Raw genomic sequence first — 27,992 nt, 5'->3', positions numbered from 1 at the left:
CCAGGGACTTGCTGCAAATTTTGCTTCAGGCCATGTTTCTTCCAGCACTATTTTAATTGTTACCTCTACTGTTCAACATAATGAATTTCTGTCCCTAGAAGGTACTGAGAAGTTTGCTACTTTCTTGGTTGCAACTTACTTTATAATCTCCAAAACAATCATTTTTAATGTCAAATTTGTAATACTGATGATGTCATGGTATTATATTTATTTTCCACTATATGATTTCATTTTTTTAATCATTACTATTTGCAGGATTTTTGGCACATCATCGTATGCTACTCTGAGTTTGTGAACATTTTTCTTTACCTTCACGCACCACTTAACATACATCTGTTATCCAAGCGATACCATTCTCAATGATGATTACCTTATGCATTTTATAGTTAACTAATGAATCACATATTAGTAATAACTTATTTCCATTGCTTACATATCTGTCAGACTACATACAGCTCTGTGTTATTTTTCTGAGTGGATATATATAAGAAGAAAAATGCTGAACTGAATTAAATTTTATTGACAAGTCCCTTTCTCTTTTCCTCTCCTTACCCCTCTATTTCTTACAATATTTCCAGACTGGCCATGCTTGTATATAACAGCAATAATAACATATTAAATGGATATTGGGTTTTGGACACATGGGACCATTTTACCTTCTGCTCAGAGGGAACAAAATGCTAGAGGCTAGCAAATGTCATTTCAAAGAGAAGGATGCTTTCTTTTCATATGCAAAACACACAGAATTTAAATTTAAATTAGGACAATTACTGTGAAACTGACATTCTTTGCAAAATGCAAAAAAAAAAAGATTTGTAAATGACACCTTCAAAAATATTTTAAACAATAAATTATTATGATTGCTCTTTTAAGTTAAAAATGTCTTACGATTTTTTGATACCATTTTCCTTCTTGCTGTATCAAGTTGCTTTCCCATTTTTCCTCCTTAAAATAATCTTGATAATCGTCCTGAAAATCTCTCACTATAGCATTCTGCCTTCCCAGTGGAAAGTAAACAGATGCCTTTGGCTAAACTGCATGTATCAGGAAAACAAATGGGAAGTGGTCATTACCAAAGTCAACGAGCTTGACTCCACCTTCTGTTGTCAGAAGAATGTTGTTCCCTTTGACATCTCGATGAATGATCCGGTTATTGTGTAAATGCTGAAGGCCCTATATGCCAGCAGTAACAAAAATAAGTTTACTCCCTTATTTAAAAACAATTACCACCCTACTATTAGGGAATGTAATGAAGACAATCTGCACAGAGTCTATAGAAACATCTGTCCGCCGGATTACATGCTTGATACAACCCCTACTGCAGTAATAGCCCAGATAATATTGTCAACATTATCATTCTTTATAAATGGAAAATATATGCATGAGATGAGCAAATTGCACCCTCTGCTGTCATTACAAGCCCAGTGAACAACCTTACCAAGAGAGCACCATATAAGATGTATGAGATCATAGCTTCATCCAATTGTTGGCCACACTTCAGCAAACCTTTGACAAGTTCTGTGACAGACCCTCCATTGCACAGCTGTGAAGTGGGAAGACACAAAGGTGGAAAAAAGCGAGACATGATCTCAGTTACTCAATGCGCTTATTTAGGCTGTAAACAACTACTGCACAAAACTGTATGACAACAAAAGTCAGGGAACAACCAGATTTTTACTTTTCCATTATCCATAAATTTATCTATGTAAGGAAAATGCATTTTTTTTAATGTCAGAAGTCTTTAAAGTCTGAAAAACATGCACCAAAAGTAACTGACAAGAGCGTACCTAGTTGGTAAGGTCTATATAGACCTAGCTCTTTCAAATTCTACATTCAGTTTCATTATATAGAGTATTTCACAATTTTACCATATAAAATTTTATTATATGAAATACCACATATAACCTGTCTGATATGCTACACTTGGGGAAAAAAAAAAAGAAAACACGTGGAAATCCAAGCGCAAATTCAATACAAAGCCAGTAGGCATACAGTAAAAAGCAACAGCAAAACAAAGATACTAGATCTCCTTTATCAATAGGTAATGGAATTTAATATGAAATGTCAAAGAACATTCATGCAAGCTACACGATTCTACCATAGACAGAAGTTAAATGCGTTGTTGAGATTCTATGACTTAAAGGGGATGTAAAGCTTTTCCATTCTGATTCAAGTTGTCATTCAAGAATAGGGAATAGAATTTCTAAAATGAACTGTAATTAAAAAGCAAATGCTAACCTTTTCAACCTACTTATAACACAACAAAATGTTTGAATGCCATTATACTGAACATCAGCCTGTGCAAAGTTCTGCATCTATTAAGCCTGGAAATTGTTTAGAAATCCTCACTCATCTTGCAAAAATCTTTCGCAGTCACTTAACTGGCAACAAGACGACCATGCATCATTTTACATTTTTCACTGCAAGAATACCGATTGCCACTGAAGAATTAATAGTAGGCATTTCTGGTGCTAGATTCTAGAACAACCAAATTCTAGTTTTATATTACATTTTCCCTGTTCATTTTGCAACAGGCAGCATGTTTGTTAATTGTTTACCACGTTACTTCTACATAATGTTTCGCATTTCCCTTGAGTGCTTGACTTCTCAAAAAATTTGAACATTATCTCCTCCAACAAGAAAAATCAAGCTGTTTTTAAGCAAAACATTCTTACCAACAAGATACAGTGGTTTTTGAAGCAGAATGTAGCAACTTGAATAGAAATAAATTGTAAGCACGTTCACTCTTAAACAAATTTTTGTGAGATTTTCAACAGTACATTATGACATATCATCTATCACCAGTCTTTTGATAAATGGCCCCTATCAGAAAATCATGAAAGCTGGTGACTCTCCTAGCAACAGAGAACAGAGACCCACCAACATTCACTAGTTAAGATGTAATATTATCAAGATGTTTTTACCTCAAGTACTAGCCAGAGCTGTCCTCCCACATATTGATCTGCTTTGTAGAACATCCCATAAAATCTAACAACATTAGGATGATTGGGAAGAAACTGCAAAATATTATATTCTGCTTCAATTTCTTCATCTACATCCTAAATAGGGAAATACAAACAGAACATACAAACACAGTAAGCCCGTAAAGCAAGTAAAGCAAGAATAAGCTCTTATGGATAAAAAGAGCTATTTTTAAGCAGTTTGTACTTTTAAATGGCTTTCTTCTCGCGCTGCTGAAAGTACTCACATGAAACTGCAAATTAAATCCAGTATTTAATTTAATCAAATCCTGACTTGATTTTTTTACATACAGAAATGTGAAATCTGTATAAAGCAAGCAGTTCCTCTTCAAGGACTCTTTTAATGAGTAATATATGCAACTAGAAAAGTAAAAATTGCTCTAAACATTACTTAGCTGTCTAAATAAGATTTTTTTCATGTATTAATTTCAAACATGCAAATTTCTTAATGTGCAAGAAAAATGTAGTTATATGAACCTTTGATTCATTATTTTTTCTGTGGTCCAAACAGGACAACAGATGGGATCAAATAATTTCACAAAACCTCCAAGTGGAATGTTGTAAAAATAAAAATAAAAACATTAAGACATACACTAGAAACTATTAAAAAGAGAAATATCAACATTCATAAGCAAATGTTACTAAGCATTTGTTAATATAACAGTTCTGTGACAATTTAAAAAGTGTTGAATATCAGCTCATAAGCCAAAATTCAGAACAATACCTAAGCAGTAAGTTTCCTTGCTTCTGCAGAGAAGGCAACTACTAAAAATATTAAAGATTTACGTGGAGGGTTGTTTTGGCTTGTTTTTTTTTTTTGTTGTTTTTTGTTTTTTTTTTTAATCTATCTTGAGGCTATCGTCTTACTTAGCACTTTTCCCAGAATTACACAAGAGAAAAAGCAAGGCTTCAGAAGTAGTAAATGATAGAAAAGCAACCTTTCATAGTAAATAGACTCGCTCAACTGTTACAATCAAACTCCAGCTTGATCCAATCTGTACAGTGGTCAGTTAACCCTTCCACTGAGAGTGAGGGCCTAAGCTCTAAAGGGTGGTCAGGGACTTAAATCCCACTAAAACTGGAGCTAGCAGAGAACCACTTCCAAGAATTTTGCCTGGGCTTTAATTATTGCTTATCAGTGTTAGACGCTTACAGAAGACAATTGCAAAATATCATGAAGTTCATAGTATTTCTGCAATGGAAAAAGCAATCCTTTTAGGGAATGTAGAATAAGAACATTTAACATTAACAGTATCTTTTATCTTCCTTCCTAAAACAGACCCCTAAGAGGAATGCCTTTGTGCTCTCCTGTCACATGCATGCTCCAAGCACAGATGTCTGAATTTGTACTGGACGACTTACATAGATATAAAAATGAAACTTAGCAAATGCTATTTTCAAATAGCATGCAAGATGATTAAATTTTCAGCAGCACCTTTCAGGTTTCCTTCTGCCAACACACTGCAAAAACATTTCCTCCAGGATGCTTTCAATATCTTATGTTTAACTTATATTTTAAATCTCTTTAAAAATTCTTTTAAATTAGCAATGAAGTTTAATACTTTTACTTACACTAATAGGATCGAGAATCTTTACTGCTGCCAGACTCCCATCTTTCTTATTGGCAACCTTATAGACTTTACCGTAAGTGCCTTTTCCAATAGTCTCTATAATTTCCCAGGTGTCTGTGGGATCAGCTAATGATTCTAGTCCAATCATACTGGAATTGTATTGAAATAATCCATACAATGGCTTCCTGAAAAACAAAGCAGACAGACGTACAATCGGAAGCTTTAAGTAACTGAACTAAAGCAGCCATGTTATGATAAAGAAATCAAATATTGAAAAGAAACACAGATGGAATGACAAATGAAAATCTTGCAGAGAGATAAGATCATTAGATAAAGGAACGCAAAGAAAACACGCTAGACCATTTCTCTTTACTTACTTTGCTGCATGTATTAACTCTTTGCTTTATATATTGCTGCATACGCTAAATAATTCTGAACCCATTTCTGAACTTTTGACAATATCTGATCTCTCTCTTTATTGCATGCACTTTTAATGGACATTTTATACAACTGGTTTAACACAACTCATGAAATGAGACCTTATTTCCTGTGCATTAAAAAGCTATGTCATTCATGTAATGTATTTTATCTAACTCCCTGGATAATTGCCAGGCAAACACTCAGTAGGTAAAACACTTCATCATATCTGATACATCTACAATGGCGCTGTACATAACCAGTTCATTAGTTTAGACCGGGCTGGCAGATATCATAAAATACAAAGCAATTTGATAATAAACAGAAATGTCACTAGAGTAACAATTATCACTGAAAATGTTTCTCAGCAATTCCACTTGTCTCTGTCCCTGTTTCAGTGAGCGTGGCTGTCAGTATGCAGACCACCTCAGCTACCTTTGCACTTAACTGGAAAATATAAGTTCTGAGATCCATGAACAAACTGAAGGAGAAAAATTATAAAGTAATCTTGAAATAAGCAATTGAAGACAACACCATGGTTAACTGCAAAAGCTCCCAGCTTTTGGAGGTTAATCAGCTAGCACCTCACTCCAAATGATCCCAAACAGACCTGACTTTTAAGGTTTGAGCCATTTCCCACTGTCTTATTATCTTCTATAACATTGCCAGCAGCACTGACAACTACCTGGCACCAAGAATTTAGTCAGAAAGAACGTGAACCTGATAAAAAGTCTGAGAAATTAAAAAGGAATGAAGCGGCAGCTATTCAATGTAATTAAAGAAATAACTATGTTTTCTAATCATGCTAGAAAGGAAAATAAACTGCATTCAAATTCACATGCAGCCCAGATCTGTGTATGCAAAATGGAGATGTTTGTTTGCATGCTTGATATCTTTGTAGGGGAAAGAAGTTTTTAAATTCCTTTAAATGCCAAGAAAAAAAAGCACTGACATGTAATTAAAGAAATTTACCACACAGAAAACACAAAACATTCCATTTCTTGATGAGGGGAGAGAAAGGGAGGGGAAGAGACGAAAGGAAAGCAGAGGAGAAAAAGAAAAAGCTAGTCAATGTCATTAATCTGCTGAAGGTCAATAATAATCAGGACAGTTTCTCACTACTTGGATTCAATACAGCTTGCTGCAAATAAAGAATAGTATTCCAAACACATACAGTCAGCACCTCAATTGAAGCAGGTCAAGAGAGAGAATTTGCTGAAATCGGTGAACAGACTGTACTGCATGAACTGAAGACAGCATCCTCAGACATGTAGCTTCTGATAAGCCAACCTTAACAACAAGCTTTACTTGGGGTAGGAAGACAAATGCAAATGTAAGCGGGAACAGTTGTATCCCAAGTTAAAAAAAATAAACAAAAGCCAAAGACATATTGAACATGTCACTTTAGTACTTTAAGAGAAATATTACAGATGTTCATGTGTAAAGGCAACTGCCATTTGCCTATCAGTACAACAACTAGCCTATCACATAGAACGTCCAGAAAATGATGCGTAGTACTCTTCACACCAATGTAACATTTATTAGAATGCCTCCCTTTCTAAGCAGCCAGTGTGAACAAATATATTTTTCTTTAAAATAAAAAAAAAAAGTTGTGACGTTTCCTGAATTTGTTCTGATAAGTTACCATTAAACACTATCTCTGAATTTTCAACTTTTAGAAAAATTGTAATGAGTAAGCACTTCTCTGCATTCTTATAACAAAGTAGAACTTTGTTCATGTCCAGCTTAGAAGCAGATTTGCCAAATATGTAGCACAATCATCTTCTGCTTAAACTAAAAGTCTCTTCTTGAACTCAAACAATACATACCAAACGAGGTTCTGTATCTGCCACCAGTGAGTGTTCTTTGAATGCAACATAGTAAGTTATGACATTTCTGGGATAGATGTAAAAATTTTACATTATAAAAAAGCAAAAGAACAGTATATATCTTAAACATCATAAATGTCTAACTTTTTTTTAAGTGCAACTTCTGCTTTTTCTTCAGTTTTTGCTTACTTACTCAAAATAGTGTGCCTTAAAACAAGGGCTGCGCATTTTTATTTATTTGTACAATGAAAAGTTACACACACGAATGCAATGAATTCTATAAAACCCCACATCCACAAGACCTTAACTCTAAAATGCAAAAGTTGAAATTTCTTTAGGAAGACTTTTCCTCTTTTACTGCTTGCACATCAGATCTCATACCTGTTCTGTGCTTTGAAGTGATATACAAAGGGTGGCTTCTAGCTGTGCAAAACTCAGCACTGTCCTCCCTGGAGGGAGCCTCAACCTATTTCAGACCTCCTGATTACAAGAATTTCACAATTTCTGCCACCAGATGGAGAAAACTTCTCAGTGGTTAAATCTGTTCCAAGCGGGCAAGCAAAATAGCCCACAGCAGATGCTGAAAAATTACACTTTGGCAATTAACTCTACTGGCTAGGGAACATCTTACACAAAGCTATTTGTGACTGCACACTCTTAAGCTATTTGAGGAATGACTAGATGTTATAAGCAACCCCCTTGCACTCTACCAAACCTTATTTTACATACTAAAGAACGCAAAGCAAAAGGACAACTAGACGGGAGTCTCAACAAGATGCTCTCAGGCAGAAACAGGAGCAAATGCAAGATTTTCTTTTTTTTTTTTAAAGAGAGAGAAACTACTTTTTTTAAGTTGTAAACCTCTGTTGACCATCCATGGGAAACAAAAGGAGAAAACAAAATCTTAACAGGCTTCAGCAACTGACAGCGTTTCTTTCAGTTGTCCATGAAGCGAGACATTCCCCATTGAGAAAGTAAATTTCAATAGTTTTTTTTTTTTTCTAACACCAAGACATTTTTGAAAACCTTTAGAAGTCAGAACAAATCAAGCGAGACTATGTGCAATAGACTAATTTTTAAGATGGCAGATGCATAAACAAGTTTTATCTAAATTTAAAGAAAAAATAAGATGGGCATTAGAATCAGTAATTATGTATTACCCTCTTAACAAGAAGATAAACAGACTGCAAGGTTTGTCTGATAAAAAAAGTGTGGATGTGACAGTAAGGGCCTTGATTTAGTTACAGGATTCAGAAAGACAGGTTGATGATTGAACATTTTCTTGAAGGTCTTTTCCAACCTAGATGATTATGTCATTCTATAAAAAGATAACAAAAGAAATACTGCTTACAGACTGTCCACAAGTCATTTTTCCCTTTGTGAACCACAGTCTTCTCTAATGGCTCTAAACAGCCCCCAAGAAAGCCTTCTGGAAATTACATGGTATTCCAGAAGTTGTTCTTTGATTCTCAATGCAAATTCACAAAGTTCAAACTATATTGTGAAAATAATAAAAAAGACTGTACAGATATATTATGTAGAGATTTCACATGACGTAACAACCTCTAGAATAAAGTCAACATTTTTCTGGCACATTTATTATCCTGCAGCTATCTTTCTCAGAAACAATAGGAACAAGAGGGACCCATAAGCAAGAGAAACAGTGCCAGAAATAGCTTAAGAATTGCAGTTCTCTTTTTGATAATGCCTTACTGAATTTTCATACAAGAGTTATCTGCCTTATTGACTTCAAACAGGCACCCTTTTTCTTGTTTATTATAAAACAAGATAGCTATACAGGTTTTAAAATTAGTATGATTCTCAGTCCATCCTGGTGCTTTAAACAACAGTGGTATACAGTACTGTATAGTTTGAATTTTAATGCAGCTGTTAGGGACATAAAAGCAATTTCAGTTAATACTAGTGAGAAAAAAAAATAATGTATATATATCTAAAAAATACTGTTCCCATATGAATAATTCTTGCACACAGCTAATTTTTCAGCATTATTTGTCCAGCTCTTCTTGCCTGTCTTGTGAAACAGCTGGCTGATGTTCTGCTGGCATCTACACAAATTGTGAAAGAATGAGAATGTCATATTCAAAATTATGGTATTCCACTATTTATAGAGAGCTCTATTTTGCTTCTACACTAAATAAATGAGCCATAGATAGAAGAATTCATAAGGCAAAACTGAGATTATCAGCTATGGCTTCACTCAGCCATGACAGCCCCTATTCTGCTGGCTACTGATTGCCACACCAAGCCAGCTACCGAGGAAGAAATTGTTAGGGGAATTAATGAACCACTGAAAGCCATAAAAAAATCAATAGTCAGAACAGCTTCCTTTGCTAGTTTCCTCTTGCTGTTTCTTTCTGGCTAGTTTAAAACAAAGAGGATGTCAATATCCTGAAATACAGCATACAAAAGAATCCATCAATATACCATCCTATAAGATGGTTGTAGAAGAAGCAGCTGCAAAATGTGATGTACATAGTTCTCTAGAGGACGAAGGTCAGTGACAGAAGATGGAGAAGGACAGAAGTATATTCAAAAGCTGGTACTGATACTATACAACTTAGGGACAAAAAGAACCATACTTCAACTGATCACATTGTTTCACTAGGCCAACTTCAGGGAAAAATAGGACAATAGGTAATACAACTGCCATTATTTAAAGATGAAAGGCAGATCCCTGAAAACACACCTGTTAAATTCAGTTCACAGAACAAGTCCCTGTTGAATACAGAAACCATGAAACAGGCTCTGTGGGTACTAAAAACAGAGGTACAGAGAAAGTAGCCAGGAAACATATTCTCCCTTTCAACATAGTCAATCTTAAACTTCTTAAACCTCTTACTAATTGTACTTGCATACATTTCCTTCCTCTACAAATAGTCTTCTAAATTCAGGAACACCTTTGTTACTTTCTGATCTTCTGCATCCTTTTCATGGATGAACGGAATGACTCGAAGTTGCAGACTTCTAAGATCTTTTAAGTGACAGAGCCAGGACAGAGCGATAATCAGCAGCAGTGGCTTATAGCTAGATGATAGTTCTGAGGAAGTGTTGTGACTGTTGGCTTGCCTTTGCCAAGGTTGTTTCTATGCTTCCAGTCCATCACAACATGAAACATCAATCCCATTCCTGGGATTAACCATAACAAATCACACACAAAACACCAACTGACATCATGACAAAAACATTTAAATGTCACCTACTACTTAATGTAATTATTACATAGGTACACAAATAAGGAGAACAAAAGCAATTTGGTTAGTTCCTGTGTTATCTGCTTCCTCTTCAGGATCTCTGTAGTACAATACACACCCCAAGCCCTCCATAATAGATATTCTATGCCACCATGGATATATAAATGGGCATTTACTATCCATCTTGAAAACTTGTGATAGCCTGCTACTACAATTATTCTGACATTTCTGTAATACTTGTAATAGAACAGTAACACTATTTTCATTGTGTTCTGAGGCAAAACAGTCTTAAATAAAAATTTTAAGATGTGCTGATAATTCTCTAGAATATAGGGAAATACTCCCTCCAACAAATGCTTTTCAAGTTTGTATGCTAGAATCTGAGTATCTGGCTTTACTATCTGCATAGTAATACATCAGCAGGGTATTAGAAAGCACTGTTTTTTAATGTTTTCATGCAACTGGACTTTATCCCTAACTAAAGGGGAAAGTCATAAAATAATTGTGGTGGTTCTTAAGTTTTTTTTAACACCTTGATGAAATGGTGAGAGTTTCACATTCCTATTAGGGGGGTTGGAACTACATGATCCTTGAGGTCCCCTCCAACCCAGGTCATTCATTCTGTGATTCTGTGATTCCTAAACCAATTCTGAACCACAGCATTTTTAAGATTGTAACCTTAATTCAATTTTTTTAATCACATGTTTTGAGTCTAAAACATAAAACCACCCCAGAAAAATCACAGTAGAAAGATGTATGTGTCTAGCCCAGGCAACCCAGGCATGTGTTTTCATTTAGATTCATTGTATTATTATCTGTTGCATTATGAAAATTTTAAGTAAATTCTTACTGCACCATCATGCTAATGGGTAAAGCATTTAATCTTTATGCAATAATGCTTTATCATTTTTGTATTGTTCATATAAATCAAACAGACAAGACAACTACTCTGGGAGTACAAACACATCCCGAGGAATTAGCCATTTTCATAAGTAAACAGATCAAAGGTGCATGGAGGAAGTGATAAAGTAGAGCCTGGCCCCTGACCAGCTACACTGCAAATAAATACAATTTTATTCTTACTTTTCTTGGAGGCCTGTGTCAGATCAGAAGGCACTGCTGACTGCTGTTGGTTCACAAGGAACTCAGTTTATTCCAGATGTCATCTCATCTTGTTACTCTCAAATAAGCATCATGATGCTCTTGAGAGAAATTCTATAATTCTCATGCTCTGGGTAAACACCTTACTGGCAGTTCCCTCAAAAATCACATTGTTTCTCCTTTCAAAATTTCATTCTGATGTTTCTTTCTTAAAATGGACCTATGACTTCATATTACTTGCTTCCTCTAACAGCCAGCTTACCAGTTTACCTCATGTTTTTTTCTTGTTGAATGGGACTTACAGACAATACAGTCGCCCTAAATAGAGCTGCTTAGCCTGAACAGAATGGGCCATGCTATTTAAGTTTAATTGAACACTGCCTCAATCGACTGCATAATCAAGGACTGAACAAGCAATCACTGAGGTTTTCTAGAGTAGGAAGGTCTTAAAGATGAGGGTGAACTCAAACTATCTCCCCTTTTTTTTTTAATAAAAGCGATCACTGGTAATTCAAAAAGTTTCCTGGGGCTTTGCTTCTCTTCCATCTCATCTTCATTGATGTCAACACTTCTATTATATGTCAAATTTATTTACTTTAGAAACATTCAGCTCCACTCATTTTGATGGAACTTCATACATATAACATGTTTTTTTCACATCTACCACAGCTGAACTTCCCAACCAAATACACACAAGAGCTGAAATGAAGATTGAATGAAAAGATTTGTAAACAGTAATTCACGGTGCTAAGAAAGCCACAAAAACTTGTTCCACAAGCAGTGAAAGTACTGAATTTAAAAATCTGTATCTTTGTAATATTGTACCATCAATAATTGTTAATCTTCCTTTCCAGAGGTCAACCTCAGTTGTAGCAAAACTGGAATTGTTAGCACACAGATGGTCCAAGCAAATTAGAATGCATAAAGGACAAAACTCAATCTGTATCTCCACCAGAGAAGGCTTTGGTTTGTTTCCGTAGCCTCTGATTTTTATGAAAACTATAGGAACTTATATACTTCAGGGATTACTGCTTCTCTAATAATTCTGGATATGATCTTCTTTTGTGAGAAAATTCTCTCTCACAAAACTTCCGAAGGCTGGTTCACCCAGGTTGAGCATAAATAGCTTAAGATCAGTGTTGATACTGAAAAGTAAGGGAGAAAAAAAAAATTTAAAAAATGGTGAAGCTAAGGCAAATTAGATAGCATAATTCTTGGAAATGGCTGGTAACAGCCAACCTGCACTCCACATTAACATGCAGAAAATAGCTTTTGCTTTCACAAAATTAGCAAGAGATATTACCAACGGTAGATGATATTTCCAGGGCTTCTGGGAGGTAATTTGTATTTAAGGGGAAAAAAAAAAAAAACACACCCCTTTGCACATGGTGAACCTTGTAATTTTTGAAAAGCTGTCCTATCTTGTGATGTAAATGGAATCATGTTACTAACACATAAATCATTAGAGATTCCTAATGAAGTTTTCAGTACCACTGAAAATAAAGATGCTGATCATTCACGAGGAATTACAGTACATTCCATTTGTCCAATTGCTAAATGAATCAGTCAGTTCATGTCTACATCTCTGGACACCAAACGTTAAATAAAATAGTGCACCTAGTCAATTATCATGATAAAATTAAGAGTTATTACATTATAAATATAACAATGAAACACACTAAGTCTCACAGAATATTAAGCAGAAGTTATTGTCCAAGACCAGATCCAAACATCTGAAAGCCTGAAAGCCAATTAACAACTCAAATGGGAAGTTCTGATCAGTGTCAATTCTATTAAAAACAGCATTTATATTATATTTCTATTAGTTATCTAAGCAGTATCCCACCAAACAAAACACACTAAGCAGTTACAAATGACTAACAGCTAACACACCCATTTCACCTCAGGCTAGGAATTCAGCATTAAAATGAGGTTAATAATCCCACGAGCCTTTTCAGTTATAAACTGAAGGTGGGAAATCACGTGACTACCAGCTACAGTCCCCATGTGTTAAAAATCAATATCAAAGATTTTCTCCATCTCCTTTGGCAGTAACTTGTCACAGCAATTAAAATGCCTGTGGTAGTGCTAAAATAGAAGGAAGAAGAGCTAAGAACTGAATGATGGCCCTTAGGCCAAAACCAGCCTCCTCACTGCAGTCTAATTACAAGAACTTGAGATGCTTTGTGTACAGATGACAAAAAAGAAATCTAAAATGAATGTATTAAAAAGTTAAAAGAAAAAAAAATGCAAACTTACATTAGCGACCTATTTTCTGAAATCAGTTTATATTATGTTGGATTTTTCTCCCGCAAAAGATATAGGAACTCTTCAGAATTAAGACAGTTTCTTCACAGTAGCGCTCATATCTGTCAGTGCTGCACAGAACTGTGTGTTCTGCACCTTAGTTCCCAGGCCCAGTGCTATGCAAACAACGCAGTGCTTGTTAGCTTAAGTGGCTGTCATGGAGGGTACAGATAAACTGGTTGAATCCTAGCAGCTTCACTTTGTTAATACTAAAGATCAGGGTGACACTAATTGATCTTGAGCCTAATCTATTTATCAAGTCTTTTACATACAGGAGCTGAAGGATTTAAGCCACTTAGTCATTCACAGAGAGCAAGCAAGAAAACTGCTCAATTTTTTGAAAGGATATTCCTACTGTTTCACAATATACCTTAATTGTATAATGTAATCAATCATAATTCAACATTATAGTGCTCCAGTATTACTTTTACAGCAGTTTTATTCTAATGAGGATTTTAAATAAGAACAGACATTCTCTTTATCCATGAGCAAAATAATAATAAACCGTTAACCACGATACAAAGAGCAGCTCTCAGTGCTGACAATGACTCTTGCTCAAGATGAAGTATTTTCATCAGTAAGCTAGTTGTTATGCATTACCAGCATGTGTGCAGTAGCCTACCGTGACACCAATTTGCATAATTTCTCTTCTCTAACGGGCTTCAAAAATAATAATAGGCATGCTAGATAGGATCTGTTCATTTTAAACTTCCTTCAGCAGCTATCTTTATGGAGCAGTTATCAAAAGAACCTTCAAAGAATTAAGTTTAATAAATTATAAATGTATGAGGGCTGCTCCAAAAGTAATGCCTCCTGTTGTATTATGTTGGCCCACAACATCAGAAGTATGGCAGTAGGGGTTCAACCTTCCCACAAATATTCCATTATATTCTGTTGCCACGTGACAGATGGCAACAGAGGGGCAGTCTGACAACATGGTCTCTGACATGGAAGTGCAGCTGAAGTAAAGGTGTGGAACTGAATTCCTATATGTGGAAAAAATGGCACCCACTGACATTCACAGACACTTGCTGAACACTGAAGGAGAGCAAACAGTGGACATGAGCACAGAGAGGCAGAGGGTGGCAGTGGCAACAATGGGTCACTTCTGCTGTTGCAGATTTTTACAGGAGCAGCATTCAGGCTCTTGTTCATTAGTGGTGAAAATGCAGAGCTAATGGTGGTGACAATGTTGGAAAACAGTGTTTTGTAGCTGAGAATTTCCTTAGTCAAATAGTGTGATTTTGCTCTTTGTATTTGTTGCAGTTCCTATAGAAATAAATAGAACACATTACTTTCAGAGCAATGCACAAATATGCTCACTGGGCCAGTAACAGTTTACTCTGAATTCAGCAACAAAGACCTAAGCAAATCCTCAAACAATTTGCTCAACATATTTCCAGCAGAAACACGTTACAAAAAGCAGCAGCACAATGTCAGTGTCCGCTGCTATTCACAGTTAACTGCTAAACTTAAAAATCAGTTAAGGAATCCTGAGTACAGATAGATAGAAGGATAGATTGTGATATGCATAGGAGCTGCAAGAGTCATTATACCTGTATACAATATTTAACGTTGTCTTAATGTACAAGGAAGAACAAAAATATCTTTGTTTTCTGCTGGTCTGAACCCCAAAAAGACGTAAAGATATTACCATTTGTTAACATTTTAAGCAAGCAGAAACAATAACCTAATAGCAAACTCTGATGGAAAGGAAGCTTCAGAAGAAAAGCGAAAATAATATTCCACCACCATGACATTTTAACTGATGACTGCTTTCTCAACTTCATGACTTCTGCATTTGTGTATTCTGACCTGTAAAGCAAATAACACTACTATACTATCATGATTCTCCAGATATTCATCTGAAAAGAAGTCTTGCTGTGTGGCTGCAAAAAGGAATTCAGACCTGAGTGTACTTTATCATACATTCTTATGCATGGTTATTGGCAAGAAGGACCTGATTTTTCTTTATTGAACAGGGGAAGATTCCCAAATATTCAACACAATTTACATACAAACCTTATCCACACCAATGCAAAAACTCATCGCCGAAGTACTTAGCCATCGCAGTGAGGGAAATGGGATACAAGTGTCTTAGGAAAAACAACAGATGCCAACACGGACACAAGCAAAACTCTGAGCTTGCTCCTGCCAGATATTTCACACTGAGAAGCACTAATCAACTTCAATCCCTTCTGATTCAAAGGATTTGGAGGAGATTAACACCTCCAAGAGCTGTGATCTTGAAGAGAGTACAATTTAGTAAGAAAATAAAATAAAGTAATAACAACAAAAACTCCATGAAATTTTAAAACAGAATTTAAAAACAAAAGAAAGGGATGAACTGGCCTCTTTTCCGAGTTCAACTCTTGGGCTGCTGCAGATTCTCCTGAAGAAAGTTTGGAGAATTCACAAAGATAAAACATGACATGTAAGGGCTGTTGATCATGCAGTGGGTGCAATAATTATGACCTAGAAAAAAAAAAAAATACCGCTAGCAGCTCAGTATCAGCTAATCAGTTTTATTGTACATATCATTTGATTTAGTGAAGAGCTCCATATTCAATACTGTAGGCCTCCAGAATTTGAAAAATATTTTGTGCTATCATCCAACAAAGAAATATGGAAGCATGTTATCTATTTGCTGTGTTACCAGAAGCAGCACCGAATGGAGAAGTCAGTTAAGACCTTCACCATAAATGTAAATTAGACAGTACAACCAGCATGCAGGAGGATGCAGCACTGTTTGCATCACATTATAACCTACAGATGTTATGTTTTACCACATCACAGGATCATAGAATCATAGAATTACCAAGGTTGGAAAAGACCCACAAGATCACCCAGTCCAACCACCCACATATCACCAATAGTTCTCACTAAACCATGTCCCTCAACACAAAATCCAAACATTCCTTGAACACCTCCAGGGTCGGTGACTCAGCCAGCCCCCTGGGCAGCCCATTCCAGTGCCTGACCACTCTTCCAGAGAAGTAGTATTTCCTAATGTCGAGCCTGAAGAGAGCAACAGGTCATTTTCAACAAGGACAATACTTGCTACAATTAATACCAGTTCCTAACTATATATTTAAGCAAAGAGTATCTACCAAAAAAACAAAGCTTAAAAAAGAATGAAAGTATGATAGGCAAATTAGCAACTGATTTCATTCATTCTAGAAAGATATCTTTACGTGATACAGAGTGATGTGTTCTAAGGGTTTTGCTGCTTTGCTTCAGGATGCTCCTTTTCCATTTCAAGTGTACAAACCTAAGGATTAAGAGAACCCTTGAGATCCTCTTCACTGTAACTCACCCCCTGTACCATAGAAGTATTATTTTCTTACATGCTTCAGGTTCTCAGTTCACAAATGAAATGAACTAGTACCTAACTGACTCAGAGTTGTATTGAAAGATACTCTAATGATTACAGCAATATTACACCTAATAATCTGCAGTAATCCCCTCACAGAATTCTCATCCGCTGTCCTCAGGTGACTGTGCAAATAAGCAACCCCCTGGACTGCTAGATTTGTAAGCGTCCCTTGGGGCTCAGAGAGCGTGCATATCAGCCTCTCAGTCTGCTATTGTCATGAAAATATGACCTGTGGACCAGCTCAGCTAGCTGCACAGGTGTGCTAGCAGCTCCTTGCCTAGTGCCATAGCATCCCACCTCAGAGCTCTGTAATAGGGGTATACTTGCAATATGAAACAGATAAATGCACAGATGTAATGGGGCTTTGGAAAACCCCTTTAGCTGAGCTATTACAAAAAGAGAAGTACATAGTCAAAACAATACCTTGTCATAAAACATCCCTGTTCCAGCCTTCTGACATTGCAAACTTTTTCACCTTAATCCACTACACTTAGCAGTCCTCAATACCTCCTTCAAACTTGTGTTGTCTACCCTGAAAACACTGTTGGTTGTTTCTAAATTACTCCTCCTGGCCTCAGTAGCAAGCTCCCTTTTTGTAGAGAGGCTGATTTTCCATTAAAAGAGCTGGTAGGTAGATCCTCTTCAATCCCACTTTGTGACCAAGTCCTCCCACTGAAGTCCAGCCTCCCAGCATAAGATTAAGGCTTCATATGAGGGGTACTCTGGAAGTAATGCCTCCTATTTTTCAGGAAGATATTATTGGTATGGCAGTAGCAATTGAGCCTTCCCACCAACACATCGCAAATGAGAATTTGCTCTATCAAATAGTGTTATTGTGTTTTTGCATCTTTTACAGCTCCCATGGAAATAAATTGTAAGTTGCTCTGAAAGTCACGCCTCCTAAGATTCCCTAAATTGTCCAGACTGTCAATATGCTCAGTTTATATGTACATCTCTGTAAACAGACTTTCTCACAAAACTACTACCCATGCACTGGAAGGACTTTTTTTTTTTTTGCCTAACTTAGAACAGTAATGGTTGCACCAAGAAGATACTCACTTGAGGGCCTTCCAGCAAAAAAAATGGTATTTTGTGCTGGTTTTTGAAAACTGCCATATCTGATTTATATCCTTGAAGTATCAATTGTACAAAGGTAATTTTCTACCATGAATTATTTATTTCCTGTTGTAATCAGTCATCTGAGATAGTCATAAATATTTATACATCCAGTTAATTCACTAATTAAAACTGAACTAATTCAAAAAATGGGATGTTATCTCAGAGGCACACTGACCTAACGTTCTGCTCAACTTTTACATTAGTGAGGCCAGCCACCATATGGAAGGCAAAGCATGACACAGAAATGGGTTAAGATAGCAGGACAGAAGAGTGTTTTGTGTACCCTAGAAATATTATTACACTATTCTCTAATTTCCCAGTTTATACAATTAGAGATAACGTTGTCTACCTTTGCACTCCTTTGCAATCCTTGGGCTTTTCACTACCATTTAAATAATCAAAGGAAATAATTTTCTAGAGACTGAGTTACTGGCTTGTACCTGGCCCTATGCAACTTCATTACCCTTCACAATTTCTTAGAAATGTTTTGGACCACTAGCTGCCTGACAGTAGCACAGTAATGCCTACAGATTGCAGAAGCCTATAGGCACAAATTTCTCAGAGTTAGTCAACTGTATTGATATCTCTCACTCAAACCACATCAATATAATATGTTTATAAAAGGATTTATTTACTACATCCACAATATATAACACAGTTTACCAAGGTTTATAACGCTAGAAGATAACAGAAATTAAATAATTCTACATGTATCTAGACTTAGATCAGCATTAAAGGTTTTTCTTATCTAATAAACTCACAGGTCTTTTTCTGTTTATATTCCCTCATAGAAGGGAATGAAATAATTTTCACTTTACAAACCACCCTTGTCTCTGGGGTAATTCCCCTTTGTCCTCTCCCTTAAAACTCAAACCACTACTCATTCATCTGTGAAAGGAATAATCCGTCCATCAAACTATATTTTGCCATCTTCTTCAGCAGCTGATGGCCTTGGGCCTAATTTGAAGAGTCTCACCTGCCCTTAACAAACTTCAGTGATTATTCACATCTGGCTAAACTTTTCACAAGCTGTCAGTCCCTTGTGAAGCATGACATTTCCTGAAAAATGGTTAAATCTCAGAAACAAAGCCTCTCCCTCTATAAAAATGTGAATGTTAGTATTTGTTATCTGGTAAATAAACAACCATACTTTAAAGGGACATACAAACAGGATGAAGGTGTTTGTCTCATTTAACCAAGTCTTTTGAAGTGGCATACGTTAATAACAAAACTTGCAGGAGTTAAATACAATCCTATTTTTGAGGGATGTAATAAAGTAGTTCCAAGGTAGGACTATGAATTCTTTGTCTAGCTGAGTCCAGAACACTGGGGAAACATCATTCGCATGAGTGTAGAAGCAGAAGCTGTACTGAGAACACTACCAAGTAATGTCACAAACTATGAACGTTACTTTCCTCTCATCTCTGATGAAAAAGGTCAGTCATCAAAAAGCCTTTAAAAAGACTGATGATTTTTGGACTGAAAATTCATGTGTCTCATATTCAATGGAAAGAAAAAAGTCTTCCTGACAGGGACAGGTTGGAGAAAGCTGTGTTCTCTGAACAATGACTCTCTTTGAAGGATCTCAGGCCTATTGTGAATTCAGGAATGATTCTCTGGACTCCTAGGCTCCAGTAAGAAACAAAGGAGAGGGAAAGTCAAGTTGCTATAAACTACAGTTCATTCTGTACCTTCCTTCAACTATTGCATGCCTGTGAAAAGTAAAGGAAAAGTCAGATAGCAGATTCTGATGCAGCTGATACATTTATAATTTTCTGCTAATTCAGACATAGAAAGAACGTACAGTGCATTGTTACAGTAACAAAAGGAATGTGATACTCCATGTAAAAACAAAATCCATTCAAAGTTTCTCTGCATGTACAAAGAAAATAATGAAAATCCATCTCTGCCAAAAGATTAAGAGACAATCATGCAAGTGTGGAAGTTATATAAGGCCCTGATAAAAGATCTTATCATATTCACTCAAAGTACTGAAAAATCCAGAATTAATCTTTGGCAAGGCAATTAGATTTTGTCAGAAGGTGAAGACACCTATGCTAGAATGAATCTTATTTTGAGTGCGTTGCACTGACACAGCAAAGGAATCCAAAATACTGTAAGAAAAACAATTCTGCTCAAACATGGGCAAAATTAGCACATAAAATTGCATATCAACAAGAGGAACCAGGACAGAATAGTGCCAATTACCTGAATATAGCTAAGAATGGATCATATCATTTTACTAAAGTTTGCGTTGTCAGGATGTCTGCTTCATTCAGGAGATGCATTCAGCCAAAGGCCATTGCTCCGGGTCCCTGCCTGAACTATGTCTACAGCCACACACCCAGTTCGACTAGACTCAGTCCCTGACCTATGGACTTGATCTCCCAGCTAGACCTGGAATCTGTTTTGTTACTTCCCACACACCTGGCTATCATCCCTGGGCCTGTTCCCCTCACTTGGCCAGGGTTCTTCCAGGCTGCATGCTCCCTGGCACAGCCCCTGCCCATTTTTTCACTGGCATATGGCTCACCTGACCCACAGAGCACCCCAGCCCACACTGCAGCATATCTATTAGCACTTCAACAAAGACTTTTTTCAGACTAGCTTATCTCAGAGCATGCAAAATGTGTATGATTTTCAGCAGAGTTGATATCTATATGTCCTTGAGTGCATATCCGGAGCTCAAATTAGTGAGAACCAACTACTCTATTAATAGATGAGCCAGATGATTTTTCCTATGGTCACTGCTTTTTGCCTGCTTAAAGACTGATGAAGATATACATGATAGAGTATTGGATAGTGATACATTTAATGATGTACAAACTCTTAGACTAAACTTTAATGGTCATATTTTACATTAGATACTATAATGTGGAACATACAAGAAAAGTATTTTAAGTTAAATAAACTCATTTTTACATGCACACATGGAGTACATTAATATTTGAGGATAAAAGGGCATGTTGTTCTTACTTAACTAGGTAGTTAATCAGACAGTCAAGATTTAATTATACCAAACCCCAAACTGTAAAGCAGAACACTATTTCAGGGTATACTTTTGAAAGTCCTCTCTCCCAACAGCTATTTTCAGGTTTTTTTTCTTCATTCCATTAAACTGCTTTCACAAAATTCTGACGAATATACTCATCAACAAAATTAGTTTTCATCACAGATTATAAAACAATTCCAATGTAAGTCTCTGGAGTTCATGAAAGTATAAGACTACGTTTGAATAACAAAGTATTCTTCTAGCTGATGAAATACCAATTTGTAATCAAGATTTTAATAAGTAGAAAAACAGCTTTTTCACCTTTGTTCAGTAACAGAACAGAGCTTTCTTTCATTCAATTCTGAATGCTGAAGTAAGATATCTCCTGAAACGTTACTCATTTTCCTTTCCTGTACAACACAGTACAGGAGATACTTAAATTTTACTTAGAAAGATGACTCCATGTTGTCAAAACAAAAGTTTATATATTTGCACTATCCAAAACTTACAGAAGTTTTCATCATTAAAACTTCACACAGCTTCTGTTTTCTGCACCTCTCCAGACATGCCACTGTTGGATCCATGCATCAAATCCAAACATTCCCTCAAATTAACTCACTATTGAAAGTCCCAACATTTTATGAAATCTGTACATACGTATTCATACCAAAACACAGGTAAGATGCTCTATATTCAGTTATAGTCCTAAAATCATGAAATCTGTTTCAGAAGAAAGACACAACTCTACAGATCTAGAAAATGCGCAGTTAACTGTTTCTCTCTGCACCTAAGAGGGACGGCCGCAATTATGACATACAACCCTCAGAGCCCCATCATGTTAAAACAAACAAACAAACAAACATTTACTAAGCCCTCACATCACCATAATGCTGATCTCTGGGTCCTTCAGTTGTTTCAGGAGGTCCCACTCTACCACCAGTTTCCTGACTTTCAGACACCTCATTTGCAGACCCCATGTTGCTTTACTGAGCAGATTCAGCAGATCACTGAATCTCACTCCCAAGTTTCCAGCTTTACTGGGGTTTAAATTATAATTCCAATTTCCTGCCTCATGCACATGCTATCAGAGCTTCTGTCACTGCTCCCTGAGGAGCTGTTTGGAATTCTTTCTTCCCAAACGGTTAATATTCCCTTTATTTTCTCACAGGCAGTTCGTGGTAGAACGTAGAAAAGATTTGGACAGAAACTCCACTGTAATACCCGAGTTTGTGCATGCACGTGTTATCAGCAGTCAGTATAGGATTACTGCATGACACAGTGAACTGATACTGTCAATCAAAATAGAAATTGAGACCAACATTCTCAAAAAAACCTTTAAAATTGGAACCTACCTTTTTTTTTTTTTTTTTTTTTTTGGAAGCTAGAGCCACCTCATGACTCACCCCTTCAGGGACACCTTTCCAGGAGTCAGGAGGAATGACTGCAGCATGAGGAGGTGAACTCAAGGAAGCCATAAGATAACTGTACTTTGACGACCTGACAGCATTGCAACCTCCTGGAACTCGGTGTAGCGCGGAAGCCTAAAAAGCTGCTTTACCCACATCATTGCTCTGCATGTTATCAGTTTGCGAAAGACATGCCCCTGGACACACTGCCTTTTACATGTGGAAGTATCATCACAGTTTTTGGGATAGAGGGGTGGGATAGGGAGGAACACAACTCTGTCACAACCATTTGTAAATTAAAGCACATTATCTGTCCTTTAAAAGTAAAACTATATTATTAGCATTCAATGTACACATTGCAACCCAAGTCTTTCAGTCTGTCACCTTCCAGTACAGAGTATAGTTTAATTCTTTTTCCAATGGCTTACACAGATTGGTGTCAATTTCACAGCAACTACTAAGCTGCTGTGAAGTAGCATGAAACCAAGCACGTTATCTCAGCACTGCTGTCTAACTCAGTGAAGATCTGTGCTGAGCAATCTTATACCATCATAATTGCCTTTTATTGAGCTGTTAAAGGAAGCCAATTTCTCTGTTATGACATATACATGATAACAACCCATCATGATAGTCCTTCACTGTTCAAGCCAGGAGTCCAAACTACAACTGGTGATAAGCACTTTACCAGACTTCAATGATTCACTGACCGTCTCCTCTATAATTAGGAATGTAAGGCTCAAATGGCTAAAAATATAATAAAATAATTAAAGGAATGGTGGAATTTTCATCTATAAACATAATACAAAACATTTCCAAAAACTTCCTCAAAAGAACTACAAATTAAAGATATGTTTTTTGTTGATATTCTGTAATTTCTGAAGAAGTACTTTACCTCTTTTTTTTAATTACAGGAAATGTTTTGATTCACATTCCACAGTTCCATCTGCTACAGTTGCTCATAATGGAGGTGACATTTATATTAGGTTTGAAAGAAGAAAATATATTAGAAAAGGTAGTCTGACTGGTCTTTATATTCACTTCACAGGTTGCACATAAAGTATAAAGATCATCCATATAACTATTGACAGAAACGATGAGAGAACACGTGAAGACAAGATGTGCACCAAACACGCCCTTACAAATGAGATAAAAATCAATCATATCTATCATTCAGCATTCCAGAAAGTTTAATATAAGTGTGAAAAATGTACAAGAAGGCAGGAAAATTGTCACCCCATTCTGCACTTCTTAGTACTCCTCGTCTAATTACTCCTCTTTAACACAATCAGTCTGCTTATTCTCCACACACAAAAGAAAACTATTAACAACAGAAATACTACATACTTTGAATAATAAAAATTGTAGGCTTGTTCTTTTCTTCTTTACCTTTCAAAAGAGGTTTTGTGACCAGATAACATAGGTCAGTGACTTTCTATGATGACAGGCTGTTTGGACATGCTACTGATATGACAGGATCATCCCATGGTGGAGGTGAAGGAACCAGTTAGTGATTACATAGATAGAATCTAAACTACTTAACTGACAAATCTAGAGATAAGAAACAAACAAAAACAAAAACAAAAAAAAGTTCCCTCATCCTATACCTCTAGATTTGCTGACAAATGTCCTCAAAGTCAGTGCATTAAAAAGTATACAATAGCTGACACAGGGAATTTTCCAGTACTTTCTTTCTTCTAAATCAAAGAAAAACTGTGCTGGAGGACAAGTGTTGAAAATAATTTTTTAAAAAAGTTTTGATTAGGTGACAGATCCTACAATATCTCAGGTAAACTGCTAAGCGTTTGAAAGCAAGTCATCTTCCACCAGACAGAGTATCAGCATATTCAGTGGGCACTCATGTCTTCATAACCCTAAGGGGCAACCCTTTCTCTGGAAATTGTTGCATCATATTAAGTTATTTCTCCATTTCCATTTTCCCTCTGCTTAAGTTAATTATTACTTTGTGTTAAAGTTTACTGCCAAATTGATAAATTTGCATACATTTACCCGGGCATAAAAGTAGGGGAGATAACAAAGAAAGAAGTGAACCTGGAACCTCTAGCCCTGCCTGTCTTTCAGGACCAGATTGACAGCAGTTTCCTTCTATTCTTCTGTCCATGCTGGACTGCACAACAGAGAAAAGAATGAGTAAAGACATCATGAAAAAGACAAGAACTGGCAACAGCACTGATCACGAATAAATAGTAGAACAAATCATTATTTAGCTGAGCTACTATAAAAGATTCTGCTCTTTTCCTGTCATTTATTCAGTGCCTAAGCTGAGGACAGAAATAGCAGAGAACACTAAATCAGGAACATCTCCACTTGGCGGAGTTTACTATAATACTCCTCACTCACATGGAAATATTTACAAGACAAAAGGGTGGGATTTTTCTATTTCCAACTAATAGTGAAATATGAAGATGAGAATTCCTTGGGATCATCATTACTCTTGCAGTTCTACACTCACTCAGGAAACAATAAAAAATGGAAGCAGCACTATTCTGAACAGTCTAAACCAGAACTTCCTGTTGTTTCTGATTTTAATGCCAAAAAGACGACTCCATCTATTTTTTCAATCTTTTCTTCTATTACCCACAGAAAAAAAAAAAAAAAGAAAAGAAAAAAGAAAAAAGTCTTCACAGACAGAGAGGTGCCTCTACCTTGTTACAATGAAATAAGAGCCCAGTCTATTTTTCCATGCAAAACATATCATTTCTGTATGAATTTTGAATCTGGATTGATACTTGTGCCAAAGCCTATACCGAGGCCCTTATTGTATGCAGTTTGTTAGTGACATCAAGTCCTTCTAAGGAACTGTTCAGCAAAATTTTCCATCTGCAGACAGTCAGAGGTAGAAACAGCACACCTAGAACAAGGAGATGCTGGACTGCAGTTAATGGACTCCATTTGAATGAGTACAAAGGCAAGAAAGAGGAGAGATAAGGCACAACTGAATACCTAGAAGTTCAGTAGATCCTCCTTGACAGAACTGGAATTAGGTCAAGGATAAAGTGAAGAGTTTACTTGGTATTACAGCAATCTGGCAGCCATAGGTCTTAGGACAGTTTTATCTGAGCTGGTATGGTTGCAACACTCCAAGATCCTCCACCTAGTCCCCAAAGCGTTTATACATTTAGAGGTCCATAACACTAAAATGCAATGGAGAGCACAGCAGTGACAGCAGGGTAGCAAAGTATAGGCTGCAGCAAGGATAAACCCAAATACAGCAGCCATTGATACAGTAACACAGGGAGAAAAAAAAAAAATCTGCTTACCCTTAGAAGATCTCAGGTACACAGGTATCTCCAGCAAGATACCTGTACCTCTAGTGCCAACCCTTAAATGAGGTCTGGGATAGGATGGATCCTGGCTGCGTCCTTTCCAGTCACTCAGTTGCATTACATGCACCTGAGCTCCCCTGGGTTGGCCCTGCCTTCCCACCAGGTGCTCAATCACTGGGTCAGACTGCAACTTAGCATTTCCACAACACAAGTCAAAGCATTTTGGAGAAGAAACCACGGCATATAGTACAGACTGTTGAGCATTCTACAGATTTATATATCTTGTAAAGACATCTTGGCCAAGGACAGAGGCATCTGCTGGCTAAAAGAAGTCAAATCTTTTATACACATGGTTAAGTGCCTACCCCTGCAAAAATGTGCCAGTCTAACTATATTTTGTCTTGCAAGAGTGAAGATCACCCTAGCGTGACAGCACCAACTGTTTTGTCATTAGCTCCATTACCACAGTGTCTTAGAAAGCGACACTCCTTCTGCTATTATAATTGTAAATAGACACGCAAGAAGATTAACTTAACGCTTAGATAGGAAAATCCTTAATTGAAACCTGTGCTACATTCAGTGTTAATATTCTCTGTAAACTGATTTTTCTTTTAAAATTCTTTACAATGAAATCCTTGGGTTTCCTTTCACAAATATGTTGACACTGATGAGGCAATGAATTCTGAGGGAAGAGCGAGCTACCATATTTTAATTTTATTTTATTTTGCAAAGAACACACAAAGGAAAAAGTGTGCTATGAGTCAATTCTCCAGACAGAAGTTGTAATGAAAGCAGTACAGTTCTTTCTTATAGCATTAAGGCTGTAAAAACTTATTCCTCATCCAATACTGCAGGCACTGTCCATCACTGGAACCATCAACACTACAGACTTGTAACTCAAGACTAGCAGCCTTTAAAGTATGATTTGTAACAATCACTCTTAGAAGAAACCTAAGAGGTGAAGTCTGTAGAAATTAAACATGGTAGTTTCTTTCCAAGATAAGGCTGAAGAGTTCTTTCAAAAATACAACTAAGAATTTCACCATCCAGGGAGATCTGTATTTTATTATGCCATGCACCACACAGTTCAGAAGTCTCTATTAGCAACTAATTTATGAAAAGGAGGAGAAAGAGAAGTAACTGATGGGTCAGAAGGGCTGTTTTACTCCTAAGGAACGTTAGAGAATAGAATTAATACTTCTAATGCAATCTGAGTCAAATACAGTCGTGCTGTCACAAATGAAGGCCACACTGAGAAACAATAGCAGAGCCACTAATCAATGTAATTTTTAAACGCGCGTTCTCAGCGAGTAAGTTACTGCTTCTTTACTATGTACTTGTTATGATAAACCTGGGAGTCAACTATTTTGCCTACATCGGTAGTTGTAATTTCACTACTTGATAAATAAATAAATGAGAAAAGGAAAGAAAAAGGTTAAGAAATCTATCTCCAAGCAGAGTAACAATTCATAGCTACTAGCTGCCTACCTGGAATAGAATTATGACATGTTTCCACAGTGAGACAAGGACTTATCTATTTTGTGGAAGGGAGACAGAACAACACAATACATCTGTTTTTCACCAACATGCCATAGGATATGAAGTTTAAAAATTCTTTCTTACCTAATCCAGTTTCCTTCAGAATTTGCTGAGTTCGCAGACACTGTAACAACAAAACACAAAAAGAGTAAAAGCTTGACAGCCTTCAAGACACCTGAGATCTTTGGCATATCTCCAGCTGTTTCAAAGTAACTGGCTACCCAAGCTAACAGCTGTTGATATACATGAATATCGTTGTATGCATCATAGTTCTGTTTCAAAGCTGGTTAACAATAAAAGAGAAAAAGGTGAAAACTTACAGCTTGTATTCCTTACCTGACATAGCTTCTGTTGGCCATATGCTAGACCCAGCAAAAAGTGCTCTCCTGCTGAGCAATAAACCTGGAATAGTTGAAGGCTGAATTATTAACAAGAACATGAGGAGGTCTCAAGCACATGATGAATGAAACAGAAATCCTAAACTTATAGCCTGATTTAGTTGGTAAAGAGAACTGAGGAGAGTTTCCTGAATACTTCATTTGCTCAGTTGATTTATTTCAAACAAGACGGCACATGGAAAGAAATGGGATGATGCTTTATTGCGATGAAGAGAATGATGAACACTGTCCCTCAAACCATCTTCATATCAACCTTTTACTAATTTAAATTAGTAATTTAGTAAATTAGAGGGAATTTAACTAAAGTGGAAACATCTGGCTCCTATGGTTGTGGCATGAGTTCCCATTCCCCTGGTCACCTCTCTTTTCAGTGATAAGCAGCTAATATACTTCCAACACTGTGTTGTGGCCTCCAGCTTTTTTGTACCTAAGATCATAGATGTGCTCTTCTCAAGCAATT

General features: G+C 36.5%; 1 protein-coding gene across 7 annotated transcripts in view; it reads right to left on the bottom strand.

Annotated features, from left to right (window-relative positions):
- MYO3B (myosin IIIB) overlaps window positions 1–27,992 on the bottom strand; it is a 193,097-nt gene that overhangs the window by 161,408 nt on the left and 3,697 nt on the right. For all 7 annotated transcript variants that reach the window (XR_016468258.1, XM_090143988.1, XM_090143985.1 and 4 more), the window contains exons 3-8: window positions 27,471–27,536; window positions 27,219–27,258; window positions 4,554–4,737; window positions 2,925–3,059; window positions 1,439–1,543; window positions 1,074–1,173 (exon numbers count right to left, since the gene is read on the bottom strand). Coding sequence is in view for 6 of the 7 variants with exons in the window: in XM_090143988.1 (XP_090000114.1) it covers window positions 1,074–1,173; window positions 1,439–1,543; window positions 2,925–3,059; window positions 4,554–4,737; window positions 27,219–27,258; window positions 27,471–27,477 (571 nt within the window). In the remaining variant the exon portion in view is untranslated. The remainder of the gene's footprint in view (window positions 1–1,073; window positions 1,174–1,438; window positions 1,544–2,924; window positions 3,060–4,553; window positions 4,738–27,218; window positions 27,259–27,470; window positions 27,537–27,992) is intronic.

The sequence above is a fragment of the Phasianus colchicus genome, chromosome 7 (genome assembly GCF_987193195.1).
Source record: "Phasianus colchicus chromosome 7, bPhaCol1.hap1.1, whole genome shotgun sequence".
NCBI lineage: Eukaryota > Metazoa > Chordata > Aves > Galliformes > Phasianidae > Phasianus > Phasianus colchicus.
Note: the sequence above shows the minus strand (reverse complement) of the source record. Positions and strands in the feature narration are given on the sequence as shown.